This window comes from Nicotiana attenuata, chromosome 10, assembly GCF_001879085.1.
Source record: "Nicotiana attenuata strain UT chromosome 10, NIATTr2, whole genome shotgun sequence".
Taxonomy (NCBI): Eukaryota; Viridiplantae; Streptophyta; class Magnoliopsida; order Solanales; family Solanaceae; genus Nicotiana; species Nicotiana attenuata.
The window spans coordinates 35,316,817-35,330,099 of NC_031998.1; the positions used below are offsets into that span (position 1 = coordinate 35,316,817).

The 13,283-nt window shown below is 36.4% G+C and overlaps 1 protein-coding gene across 1 annotated transcript; it reads right to left on the bottom strand.

The window, feature by feature from the left end:
- Window positions 377-6,183, bottom strand: LOC109233277 (CBL-interacting serine/threonine-protein kinase 23). Its single transcript, XM_019399091.1, has 15 exons — window positions 5,212-6,183; window positions 4,642-4,704; window positions 4,299-4,370; window positions 4,096-4,203; window positions 3,926-4,006; window positions 3,731-3,784; window positions 3,517-3,642; window positions 3,336-3,425; window positions 3,050-3,169; window positions 2,801-2,926; window positions 2,190-2,306; window positions 1,820-1,876; window positions 1,652-1,726; window positions 1,276-1,351; window positions 377-714 (listed from the first exon to the last, which is right to left on the bottom strand). Exons 1-15 carry the CDS (start codon window positions 5,392-5,394, stop codon window positions 698-700), a joined length of 1,365 nt encoding a protein of 454 aa, XP_019254636.1. The 5' UTR covers window positions 5,395-6,183; the 3' UTR covers window positions 377-697.

Here is a 13,283-nt window from a genome sequence, read left to right on the forward strand (position 1 = left end):
TATAATCTTTTGCTAGCTTCAAAATGTGTGTAAATGCGTGCAACTAGACACAGTTTACTATGTTGACTTATGGGGTATATTTTTAATGGAGAAGAAAATATTAAAATATTATCGGAAAGTTGTTAAAATATTGCATCCAAGTCAAAAATTTAAATCGTTTTAATTTAATATTTAAATTCTTAAAAGATGTAGAAAATAAACTGTCCACCTAATGTTCCCGAGGCATAAATGTCACACAAATTGCAATGTAAAGAGTCACAGTTAATCTCTGTACAGTGTATAGCCAGAAAAAAAAAAAAAAAAAAGATTACACTATGTATAGAAACAATGTACTGATTTTTTAATTGGGGCAAGTTAACGAGTAAAATATTAAAAATTAAGTAACAACCCCAGAAATTGGATCCAGCAACATGTTATATAACACACTTTGTTACCACTTCCAGTTCAATAAAAGCACATATTTTGAGATCCGTAATATCTTGTCACCAAATAAGACAACAATGGCAATGTAAAACCAGTCTTAATTTTTCTCTGTTTACGTGCCTTAATCGTACATAAAACAAGGTATTATAAACTCGTCGATGCTTAAACACTCTGTTTGACATCAACTGATGATAAAAGCGCTTTTTACAGCACAGCATTATCTAATATCTAGCACACTGTTTGCAGAGAGCTTATTCACATTGGCAAACCAAAATCAAGCTGCGACGAGACCTGCACACATTGAAAGGAGAAAGAAATATAAATTTGATGCTTGTGCATAACAACTGAAAATTAGTTACTTTGTGATGAAGCTTTCTTTAATTGTTTTTCACTTTTCATCTGTTTCCATAAAAAGAAATAGAAGAGATTGAGTTGTGTGGAGGGCCGAGTCCTGATACTTTGTTGAGATAATATCACTACAGCTTCCATGCACAGACAAGTAAAGAAATATAATCAGACGAGGCTCATTTCTATGCTGAAAGATGTCACACGTCTACTGAGATAAAGGCTCTCTTGTTAGCCAACCCTCCCCTCCCCTCCCCTCCCCTCTCCCTCCCCCCAGGAAAAAGAGCCCCCCTTCATATGATTCCGGCATTGGCACATAACATGATCCTACATCTAATTGTTCCCACCGATTCAAAGAATATCAGAACTTGGGATTTGCACCATCATATACAAGTAAAACCAACACAGCAGTTCCATAGCTCGATGAAAATTTTAAATTAATATTTTCAAAAAGGCAGAAGCTGTAGAGTAGGTAATAAGTCAGTGCAGTCATCATAGTATACTAACCATCTTTTACTTCCTCTCCTCCTTCCCCCAGTTGCCACACAATGTCTTTCAATCCGGTAGCCAGGTTCTTGTAAAACTGTATCAAAAAGAAAATAACAAAATAACCTTTATCAGTTTATGTGCATTAAAACACATGCATGGACAAACCACAGAAAGCCTGATATAGATATATGTTCCAAGTGCAAAAATACAGCGTAACCCCTATAAACATTAGTAATAGATCCACAGATAAGCAGGGCCAGCTATCTGCTTCGCTGTATTCAACTAGCAGGTTTGTCTTTAGCTCAGTGAGCAAATCACAGAAGATTAAAGGCAGTTTCTATGTATATCTCCTGTCAATGAAATAAACACAGCCAACACTTCCAATTAAGTTTACCTTGTGAAATTCCAAGGTATCTCCTCCAGCCTTGCGAAGCTCAACCATGTATAGTGAAGGTGCCACCTCGTAAATCTACAGCAAACTCAAAGTTGGGAAGTTGTCTTACAAAGTCTGAATGACAATGAAAAACATAGCTGGCCTGAAGGTCCTCCAAAACAAACATACCTCGGTTGCAACGGATAAATGACCTTTGCGCCCACTCTTCTCCCCATGAAGCTTAATCTGGCACAAAAAAAAAAGAGAAGGAATAACATGAATGAAATTTTAATCATAGCGAAGAGCTAAATATTAGGACTTTGAGATTCAAAAGAATTTGATACGACTTGCTCATATGTTTAATAAATATACTTGATTGAAGAAACTTAACAGTTATGTAGAAAAAATATGAACAATTACAAAAATGAGATGAGGATTTGAGATGCTTGAAAACCTATTAACAATTCTGAGCATCATTAGTTGTACTCGCATCACTTTTATAGGATTGACAATAGAAGAAAAAGAAGTATCAAGCACAAGAATAACTTTTCTGATTCACCTTGTAGTTATTTTTCCTCACATTGAAGCCCAAAGGTACAGCAGCTTCTTCAATTTTTGAGACAATTTCATTCGCAGGACATCTCGATGTAAATCTTGTCTCCCTTTTGACTAGTCCCTGTAAAAGTAACCTAGCTTAATCCACATGCTTAAAACTTCTGGGACCAGATCCATCTGAAAAGCTAAGCATTGAAAATTCTATATGCCACATATTTACTTTGTTTATTTCCTCGTTTTGGGCTTCAAAGGGGTTGGTTTTACTGTACACCAGGAAACTAACATGTAATTTGCATTTTAATTTAATATAAAGCAAGAAAACTATATCTATGCAACATTTGGGTTTAAACAGAACTGATAGGTTTCAACTTGGAAGATCGCAATGGTGAACAGATGTTCATACTCACCATATCCTTAAAATACTAATTTCTGTAACACTCAACATTGTCGCATATTTTTAAAGTGAAAGTGAAAATTTGAAAAATATATGTGGTTCCAATTTAAAATGTGCGTATGTGACCAAGCACTACTTCACTTGAACATCTATCAATAAGCACGTCATGCTGTGCCACTTGAGAAGTTCTGTGTGAGATCATAAGCTTCACCAACACATACCATTTGCTTTTCAAACAGAGAACTGAGATTGAGACCCTGAGAAGTTGAAATAAGCTCAAAAGCATTCATAGTCATTGGTGCAGAAGGCCGTTCATCCCGTCTCTCCACAACAAGATTCGAAGAGTCCTGTGTTCATGAAAAGGCAAATGAGCCACTCATTTTATTGACTATCAAATGTTCATTCTACAGGAATCAACATACAAATTCAAAATTCTTGCAGCCCTATTTCACAGGAACAAGTATACTTACAGCAGATTCACTAAAAATAGCATTCACATCATCAAGACTAACATCTGCCTGTTCAAAAACAGGTGGACGATACCCTTTCTTGAACCACTCGTTCTCAATGACCTCGGAAAATGTGATGCGCTGTCATCAAATGATAAATTCCATAAAATTCCAAGTAAATTTTGGGAATGAAACAAAATTTGAGAAGCTAAATGCAAGTGCAAACAAAGAGCACTAAACACATCTGTTGTGTGTAATTTTTCTGCTTTATTTCCTCCTTTGTCTTGGAAGGGGGAGATAAACATACCGTCTGTGGATTGGGATCCAAGATTCTTTTGATTAGTTTCTTCGCACTAGAGGAAAACCAGGGTGGACATGTAAATTCAGCTTTATGTATCTGCAATAAATCAATTCCTCGTCTTAACATTCTCTTTCAAGGGAAATATTGCAGATTATATTTTGGAATGACCAGTAATAAATAAGCACACCTTCTTATATAGTGCCATGAGATTTGACTCTTCAAAAGGCAAATAACCAGCCATAAGTACAAAAAGGATTACACCACATGACCACAGGTCAGCCTTAGCTCCATCATAACCTTTATTGTTGATCACCTACATTAGCAAGAAGCAAACATAGGAATCAAACCTGTTGCTCAGAGGATAAGAAACAAAATGAGTTATGGGACAAACTAATGAGCACCTCGGGAGCCACATAATTTGGTGTTCCACATGTTGTATGTAGTAGTCCATCTTCCTAAAAAGACACATCAACAAACTAAAGCTTAGGTACATTTCGATTCAGTAACGCAGTCAATGTCAGCAAACTTATAAAGCAGTTGTTCATCAATCAGACAGAGTAAAGAGCGGCTTTGCAAGAGACAAGAAGTTGACATACGCGAACTTGCTGAGGCAGCGCACTCAGTCCAAAATCCGAAACTTTAAGAACACCATTCGCATCCAGCAACAAGTTTTCAGGCTATAAATCAGAAAAGGCAAAGATTATAAACCACTTAGTCATTATCATCCTAATTTTCACTTACTCAGTTGAAAACCAATAATTCTTACCTTGAGGTCTCTGTGGAATACACCTCTACTATGACAGTAGTCAACTGCATTTATAAGTTGCTGAAAGTATTTTCTTGCTTCATCTTCTTTGAGCCTACCTCTACTAGACTGACCTCAACAAAACAGCAAAAGCTTACACATTTCCTGTTGCAAATGGAAAGAATGAAAATAGCAGTTAAGAGACTCAAGAAAGAGCATCTTACAATTTTGTCAAACAGTTCGCCACCAGTAACAAATTCCAAAACAATATATATCTTCAACTTGCTGGCCATGACCTACGTGATAGAAGTTTGAATCATTCATCAGGTAAACAGTGCAGCAATACTTAGAAACCTGCTCCAGTTATTCTTATCTAACAATCGTCCCAAAAGACTAGTGATCAGCAAAAGGAAAATCCAGGAAATTGCAATCCCTCCTTTTTTTTTCTTCTTCTTTTTTACTTTCTTTCCAGTTTTTGCTTGTTCATTTTCTTTTGCTTGGGGAGGGGGAGGGGGAGGGAGGGGTCTAGGAGGAGGAAAAAGCTAGAGATAAAAAGCTAATACTAACCTCATACATTCGGATAACATTGGGGTGTCTTATAAGTTTCATGGTTGATATTTCCCGTTTAATCTGCAAAGGACATAAAATGTTACAATTGCACTTTTTAATCTACAGAAACAACAAAGAGTAACATGGTAATTGCGAGTTGTGATGTTGTGCACCTATACGCATAACTAAAGCTACTATAAACTAATATCTTTTTGGATTTGTAGGAGTAGAAGATATCATCTAAATGGGACATCTCAAAAATTCGAAACTCAATGGCTTCAGAACTCATACACGTCACTCAAGTACTCTTGAGCAATCCTTTTCACAAAAGAAACATCATATAATATGAATAAGCCAGCAATCTCCATTAATAATAAGTTATCAAGATTAGAAATCAGTAAGAAAGGCTTAATCAACATGAACTTCAGACAAAAACAATTACATAGGCTGGGCCAACATGAATAAAATAAAATATCACAACTTTTTAGTATATCATCTTTCTTCCGATATTCATGATAAGAAAAAGAAAAGGTCAACCGTAGTTTTTCTATACAATATTAGCCTCAAAAAAGAATTTGAAACGTATACCTGACCGATCATCTTGTGCTTCATGACCTTCTCTTTATCAAGAATCTTAATGGCAACATTATCACCAGTCTCAACATTCCTTGCAAATTTGACCTTTGCAAAAGTACCCTCCCCAAGTGTCCTCCCTATCTCATACCTTCCCACTCTAGTCCTCCCACTTCCATTATTTGATCTTGAACCCATTTATCTCCAAACTTTCTATTTCTTAAATCAATTTTCTTACAGATCCTACAATCTTATTAAATCCCTACCCTAAATCAATACAAATCCCATCCTTTTTTTTTCTTCCCTATAAAAATATCTTCTTTTATTTTTTGCTTCTGGATTAAGCCTTAAGCTAAATCCTCTTCTTTTTACAAGGTTGCCAAACCTGGGACTTGGTTACACTCATCTTAAACTTTTCCAAAATAAAAAGATTAAAAAAAGATTAAAGAGAACTCAAATATTAGAATAAACCATTCAGATCGATGAGTATATGAGAAGCTGAATACAAAAGGCTATGTTTGAGAAACCAAAAACCCTTTTGGGAACTGAAACGGAAAACGCAAAGATCCATTTAAAAGGAAATAAATAGAGCGTATTTGGACAATAGTAAATGGAAGGGGGATTCCTTTTTCTTCCTTTACATATCTCTTTCTAGAAAAAATGGATCTTTTACTTTTCAAAAGGAAAAGAAGCAGAAGAAGAAAAAAAGATTGGATCTTTTACTATTCAAAAGAAAAAAAAAAAGATTGGATTTTTGGATTTGGGTTTATTATGAATGTGAAAGAAAGAAAAGGCAAGAAGGGCGGGGAAACTGATGGGGGAAGTCTTTAATGGTGTTCTCTTCGACGTATAATTGATTGAAGAAGAAAGATAAATGACTTATGAGAGAAAATGTAAACTAATTAGAGATTAAATGGGAAAAGGATGAAGCAGTGAATGACAATGAATGGGGGGATGGAGCGAACTGAGGAAGGTGATGCCTGAGATTTTCATATTTCAAAAGAAAAAACTATTAATATCATGTAGATTCATAGTACACGTATCTCCGCAAAGGACAAAAACTAATAAAGAAATTTGGAATATGAATTATGCGTACAGAAGAATAATTTGTGTCAGTCTCTATACAGCTTCTAGGAGAAAAACGGTTGTTTTAGAACAAACGCCATTATTATTGAATAAGTCTTGAATATTAATTTGAATTATTAGTCCAATCCTTTAATAATTTTTATCTATCTATCTATACATCCATGCTATATTAAAAGTGGGAAGCTCTTAAGTCAAAAGTTAAATTACTAAATATCCCTCCTTATTTACTAAACTAACCCATTTAATTTAAATATTAAAAATTTAAAAACTACAAATATATGCAAGTGACAGACGCCTACTTTTAATAGTCAAGCAAGCAACGTTTCATATGCCCTTTCTTTAAGATGCCTTTCCATGCACAAGCCTCCATTTTTAATCTATTTAACTATTCTTATTTTCCGTAATTTTGTAAAGTCCTGTTTATATGAATAACATGTAAACGTTACTGTGTTAAAACACAAAATCAGAAAGACTATTAGAAGGAAAAACTGGGAAAACAGTAAAGTATAAAAGATATTCCGAGTCCACAATTTGCTTGTGCGTCCTTAAGGAATTTTAACCCCCTCACACGTTGCCAAGGTAATGGATTAAATCCTCCCAGGATGAAACGGAATAAACCTTCCTGCAACAGTGGCAATACAAACTGCAGGATACGAACGAACTCAAAGAACGGAGCAAAATCACACTTACGAAATTTAGAAGAGATTCTGCGAAATAGAATGCAGGATTTTCAGAAGGAAGGAAGTTCTGTAATTTTTCAGTGTCGAAAATGCAGCCAAGCCTCAGAATTTATAGGCAATTATCGGAAGAGGTGTGATGTCTGTTCAGGAAAAGTGTCTATTCAGAAGGGAAAAATTAACGTTCAGTGTTTTTGGATTTCAGATTTCAATTAATTTCGTTAATTAACTGACCGGCTTTTAATTAATTATTAAATAATTAATTAAATAAATTTTGTCCAAAAAATAATCTTATCGATCATTTGACAAATCCAAATCCAAAGCCGAAGCCGAAGCCGAGCCGAGCGAGCGACGACGACGGCGCAAGGGTTCATTCTCTTCAACTCCTTTTAAGAGCTCTAAGAAGTGATCCTATATATATACACACAAATGTAGTTGTCCCTCACCAATGAGGGACAAAGTTCAAGACAAAAGCTCACTTCATTCAAATTTTCATTTCCCTCCATTTTATTTCCCACCATTTCCAATTCACACTCTTAGACTTTTAAAGCCCAATGCTTAAAGTCCAGCAATCCCCCACATGAATGGGAATGGCTGTAACAAGAATGATCATAGATGAAAGCTGTGTGATTTGCAAGTAAGGATTAACTGCATCTGGATAAGTAGGTTTCCCTTTGAACTTTCCGTAGTGAACATATGTCGGATATACTCGGTCAATCGGTAGATTTGATATCTTTGAACCGTCGAACTTTAGTGTATACCTAGACAATCATATGTCACACAACCAACCCTTAACCGTCTTTTGGTTCTCATTGTTGTGTTCGTTTCAGCCATGAACACCGCCTGGTTTCATAAGTGCGTAGAGAATTGGCCTTACAAAATTCTCATTGAAGCGGCTTCCACTTTACACTTACATAGGTGATTCCTAAACGTGTAATCCTTTAGATTGACACTATTCGATAAATACCACATCAAACATAGGTAATCATTAAAGAACGTGTAAAATTCTATCCTTGTTACTGAACATTGTCTTCATCACGAGAATGGACCAAAGATTTTACTTTGACAATGTTGAACCGGTCAATCACAACTTTGTTTGAGCTCCTTGAACCTAGATCTCGGAATATCCAAAATTTTAGGTAGAGTTACCGCCATGTTGACTTGTCCTCGGCCATAGTCCCATTCCCTTAGATGATTTCTCAACTCCCTCTCTAGTTAAGCCTTTTGTAAGCGGATCCGCCACATTATCCTTTGATCTTACATAATCAATAGTGATAATTCCACTAGAGAGTAGTTGTCTAACGGTGTTATGTCTTCGTCGTATATGACGAGACTTTCCGTTATACATAACGCTCCCTGCCCATCCTATTGCAGCCTCACTATCGCAATGTATGCAAATAGGAGCCAAAGGTTTTGGCCAGAACGGAATGTCTTCTAAGAAATTTCGAAGCCATTCAGCTTCTTCACCGGCTTTATCCAAAGCTATAAACTCTGATTCCATTGTAGAGCGAGCAATGCACGTTTGTTTGGAAGACTTCCAAGATACTGCTCCTCTACCAACAGTAAAAACATATCCACTTGTGGACTTTGTTTCTGTTGAGCCGGTTATCCAATTTGCATCACTATATCCTTCGATAACCGCAGGATATTTATCGTAGTGCAAAGCGTAGTCTTGGGTATATTCCAAATATCCCAGAACTCGTTTCATTGCCACCCAGTGATGTTTGTTGGGATTACTTGTGAATCGACTAAGTTTACTTATTGCACAAGCTATATCAGGTTGTACAGTTCATGATGTACATTAAGCTTCCCAACACACGAGCATACTCCAATTGAGACGTGCTTTCACCTTTATTCTTTATAAGATGATGGTTTAAGTCAATTGGAGTTCTTGCACTTCTAAATTCCAAGTGTTTGAATTTTTCAAGTACCATTTTCACGTAATGTGATTGAGACAAAGCTAGACCCTGAGGAGTCCTCTGGATTTTAATTCCTAGAATTACATCGGCAACTCCTAAGTCTTTCATATCAAACTTACTAGCAAGCATACGCTTAGTAGCTTGAATGTCGGCAATGTCTTTGCTCATTATTAGCATATCATCAACATATAAGCAAACAATGACTATATGATTTGGAACGTTCTTAATGTAAACACATTTATCACATTCATTAATCTTAAAGCCATTTGACAATATTGTTTGGTCAAATTTCGCATGCCATTGCTTGGGTGCTTGTTTTAGTCCATAAAGGGACTTAACAAGTCGACACACCTTCTTTTCTTTTCCCGGAACCACAAACCCTTCAGGTTGGTCCATGTAAATTTCTTCCTCTAGATCACCATTTAAGAAGGCTGTTTTTACATCCATTTGATGGATTTGAAGATCATACAAGGCGGCTAGCGCTATTAGCATCCGAATGGATGTAATTCTTGTTACCGACGAGTATGTGTCAAAATAGTCAAGACCTTCTCGCTGTCTAAATCCTTTGACAACAAGTCTTGCCTTGTATTTGTCAATAGTACCATCGTCTTTTATTTTCTTCTTGAAAATCCATTTAGAACCCAATGTTTTGCTACCTGGAGGAAGATCAACCAATTCTCAGGTATGGTTGCTCAATATGGATTCTATTTCACTATTGACAGCTTCTTTCCAATATTGTGCTTCTGAGGAAGACATTGCTTCCTTGAAGGTACGAGGCTCATTTTCTAGCAGGAAAGTCAGAAAATCTGGACTGAATGAAGTAGATGCCCGTTGACGTTTACTTCTTCTCGGATTTTCCTCATTAGGCATACCATCTGTTGTTTCCTCCCGAGGTCGTTTTGACTTTTGGTAGGTCACTTCACTTTCCTTTTTATACGGATAAATAGTTTCAAAGAATTCAACATTATCTGATTCTATTAGCGTATTAACGTGAATCTCAGGATTTTCTGATTTATGAACCAGAAAACGATATGCCTTGCTATTGGTTACATATCCAATAAATACACAATCAACCGTTTTTGGACCTATCTTAACCCTTTTAGGTTTAGGAACTTGTACCTTAGCTAAACACCCCCACACTTTGAAGTATTTCAAGCTGGGCTTCCTTCCTTTCCATTTTTCATAAGGAATGGACTGTGTTTTACTATGAGGTACACGGTTGATTATTCGGTTAGCTGTAAGTATAGCTTCCCCCCACAAGTTCTGTGGTAAACCAGAACTTATCAACAACGCATTCATCATCTCTTTCAACATTTGATTCTTTCTCTCCGCAATTCCATTAGACTGTGGAGAGTAAGGGGCAGTTGTTTGGTGAATAATGCCATTTTCCAAACATATTTCTTCAAAAGGAGATTCATATTCGCCACCTCTATCACTTCTTATCATTTTGATCTTTTTGTTTAGTTGTGTTTCAGCTTCACTCTTGTATTGCTTGAAAGCATCAATTGCCTCATCTTTACTATTAAGTAAATAAACATAGCAATATCTCGTGCTATCGTCGATAAAAGTAATAAAATACTTTTTCCCACCGGGAGATGGTGTTGAATTCATGTCGCAAATATCTGTGTGAATTAAGTCTAAAGGACTTGAATTCCTTTCAACGGACTTATAAGGATGCTTAGCATACTTTTGATTCCACACATATTTGACATTTGGAATTAATGCAATCAAATTTTGGCAATACTTCTAAATTTATCATTTTTCGCATGTTTTGAAGTTGACGTGACCTAAGCGTGAATGCCATAAAGTGTTTGACTCAAGTAAGTAAGAAGAAGCATTAACTTTATTGATAGGAACTGCTATTACATTTAGCTTAAAAAGGACCTCATTCAGGTAACCTTTTCCTACATACACATCATTCTTACTTAGTACAACACTATTAGAAACAAAAATACATTTGAATCCATTCTTGACAAGAAGTGAGGTAGACACAAGATTCTTGCGAATTTCTGGAACATGGAGAACTTGGTTTAGAGTCACTATTTTTCCCGACGTCATCTTCAACGCAATCTTGCCAACTCCTTCAATTTTGGCTGTTGACGAATTTCCCATGAAAATTATCTCGTCGGGTCCTGCGGGGGCATAAGAAGAAAATAACTCCTTGTTAGCACAAACAAGGCGGGTGGCTCCAGAATCTATCCACCATTCTTTAGGATTTCCTACCAAGTTGCATTCAGACAACATGGCACACAAGTCCTCCATTTCTTCAGCATTTTCAACCATGTTAGCTTGATTCTTCTTTCTTCTTATCATTCTTTGGTGCACGATAATCCACGGCCTTATGCCCAGATTTTCCACAGTTGTGGCAATTACCCTTGAACTTCTTCTTGCTTGGGTAGTTCTTTGGTTCAGAAGCCTTCTTTCTCTTCTTATTTTGTGGTCGCCTCCTCAACAATGTTAGCCCCCATTATTGTCGAGTGTCCACGTGACTTCTTTTCAGCATTTTTGTTGTCCTCTTCTATCCTCAAACGAACAATCAAGTCTTCAAGTGTCATCTCCTTCCGCTTGTGTTTAAGATAGTTCTTAAAATCCTTCCACAACGGAGGTAACTTCTCAATGAAAGCAGCGACTTGAAAGGCCTCATTTATGACCATACCTTCAATAACAAATTCATTATTAATAATAAGATAAATCTTATTAATAAAATTATTGATTTGGGTCATACCTTCAGCAAGGAGGTCATGTACAATGACTTGTAGTTCTTGGACTTGAGTTATGACCGACCTAGTGTCAATCATCTTGAAATCCAAGAACCTTGCAGCCACGAACTTCTTAAGTCCTGCATCCTCAGTCTGTACTCTCAAGTCGCATTCCATAACGCTTTTGAAGTTTCCATGACACTATAAGACATTGTACAAGCTATCTTCCAAACAACTCAAAAATGTAGTTTTTGCACAAGAAATCAGAATGTTTCCATGCTTCAGTTACAACAAATCGTTCTTCATCCGGAGTGCCTTCAGCCAGGACCGGAGGATCCTCCTTGATAAATCGCTGCAAACTCAACGTAGTAAGATAGAAGAGCATCTTCATTTGCCAACGTTTGAAGTCAATACAGGAAAACTTTCCAGGTTTTTCTGCTGGTGCCATAGCATGAGCAGGAGTTGAACGGCTTGACGAGGCAGCAACACTCGTAATAGTAGCACCCGTTCCCGCAATATTTCCATTAGTTTGGTTTTCATTCGTCATTTTTCTGTAGAGTTGGAAACAAAACAGAACTTCGTTAAATCAGTGAAGTTTTGATATCTTCAAACTGAATACCAAACCAAACATACAACACGTAACAATGGTGAAGTTTTTATATACTTCAAACCCGTACGTTTATTATTCCGGTAAAGTTTTGATATACTTTAAACCGGACAGAACAATTATTGGAGTAGAAAGCACGAAGGCTTTAGTCTCCAAACCAGTATACAAAATATAGATAACAGTTTAATATATATTTCAACACAGAAACGTTAGATAAAATTCCTTAAGCTTGTAAACGCTACTGTGTTAAAACACAAAATCAGAAAGACTGTTAGAAGGAAAAACTGGGAAAACAGTAAAGTATAAAAGATATTCCGAGTCCACAATTTGCTTGTGCGTCCTTAAGGAATTTTAACCCCCTCACACGTTGCCAAGGTAATGGATTAAATCCTCCCAGGATGAAACGGAATAAACCTTCCTGCAACAGTGGCAATACAAACTGCAGGATACGAACGAACTCAAAGAACGAAGCAAAATCACACTTACAAAATTTAGAAGAGATTCTGCGAAATAGAATGCAGGATTTTCAGAAGGAAGGAAGTTCTGTAATTTTTCAGTGTCGAAAATGCAGCCATGCCTCAGAATTTATAGGCAATTATCGGAAGAGGTGTGATGTCTGTTCAGGAGAAGTGTCTGTTCAGAAGGGAAAAATTAACGTTCAGCATTTTTTGGATTTCAGATTTCAGTTAATTTCGTTAATTAACTGACTGGCTTTTAATTAATTATTAAATAATTAATTAAATAAATTTTGTCCAAAAAATAATCTTATCGATCAATTGACAAATCCAAATCTAAATCCAAATCCAAATCCAAATCCAAAGCCGAAGCCGAAGCCGAGCCGAGCGAGCGACGACGACGACGGCGCGAGGGTTCATTCTCTTCAACTCCTTTTAAGAGCTCTAAGAAGTGATCCTATATATATACACACAAATGTAGTTGTCCCTCACCAACGAGGGACAAAGTTCAAGACAAAAGATCACTTCATTCAAATTTTCATTTCCCTCCATTTTATTTCCCACCATTTCCAATTCACACTCTTAGACTTTTAAAGCCCAATGCTTAAAGTCTTTAAAGCCCAATGCTTAAAGTCCAACATAAC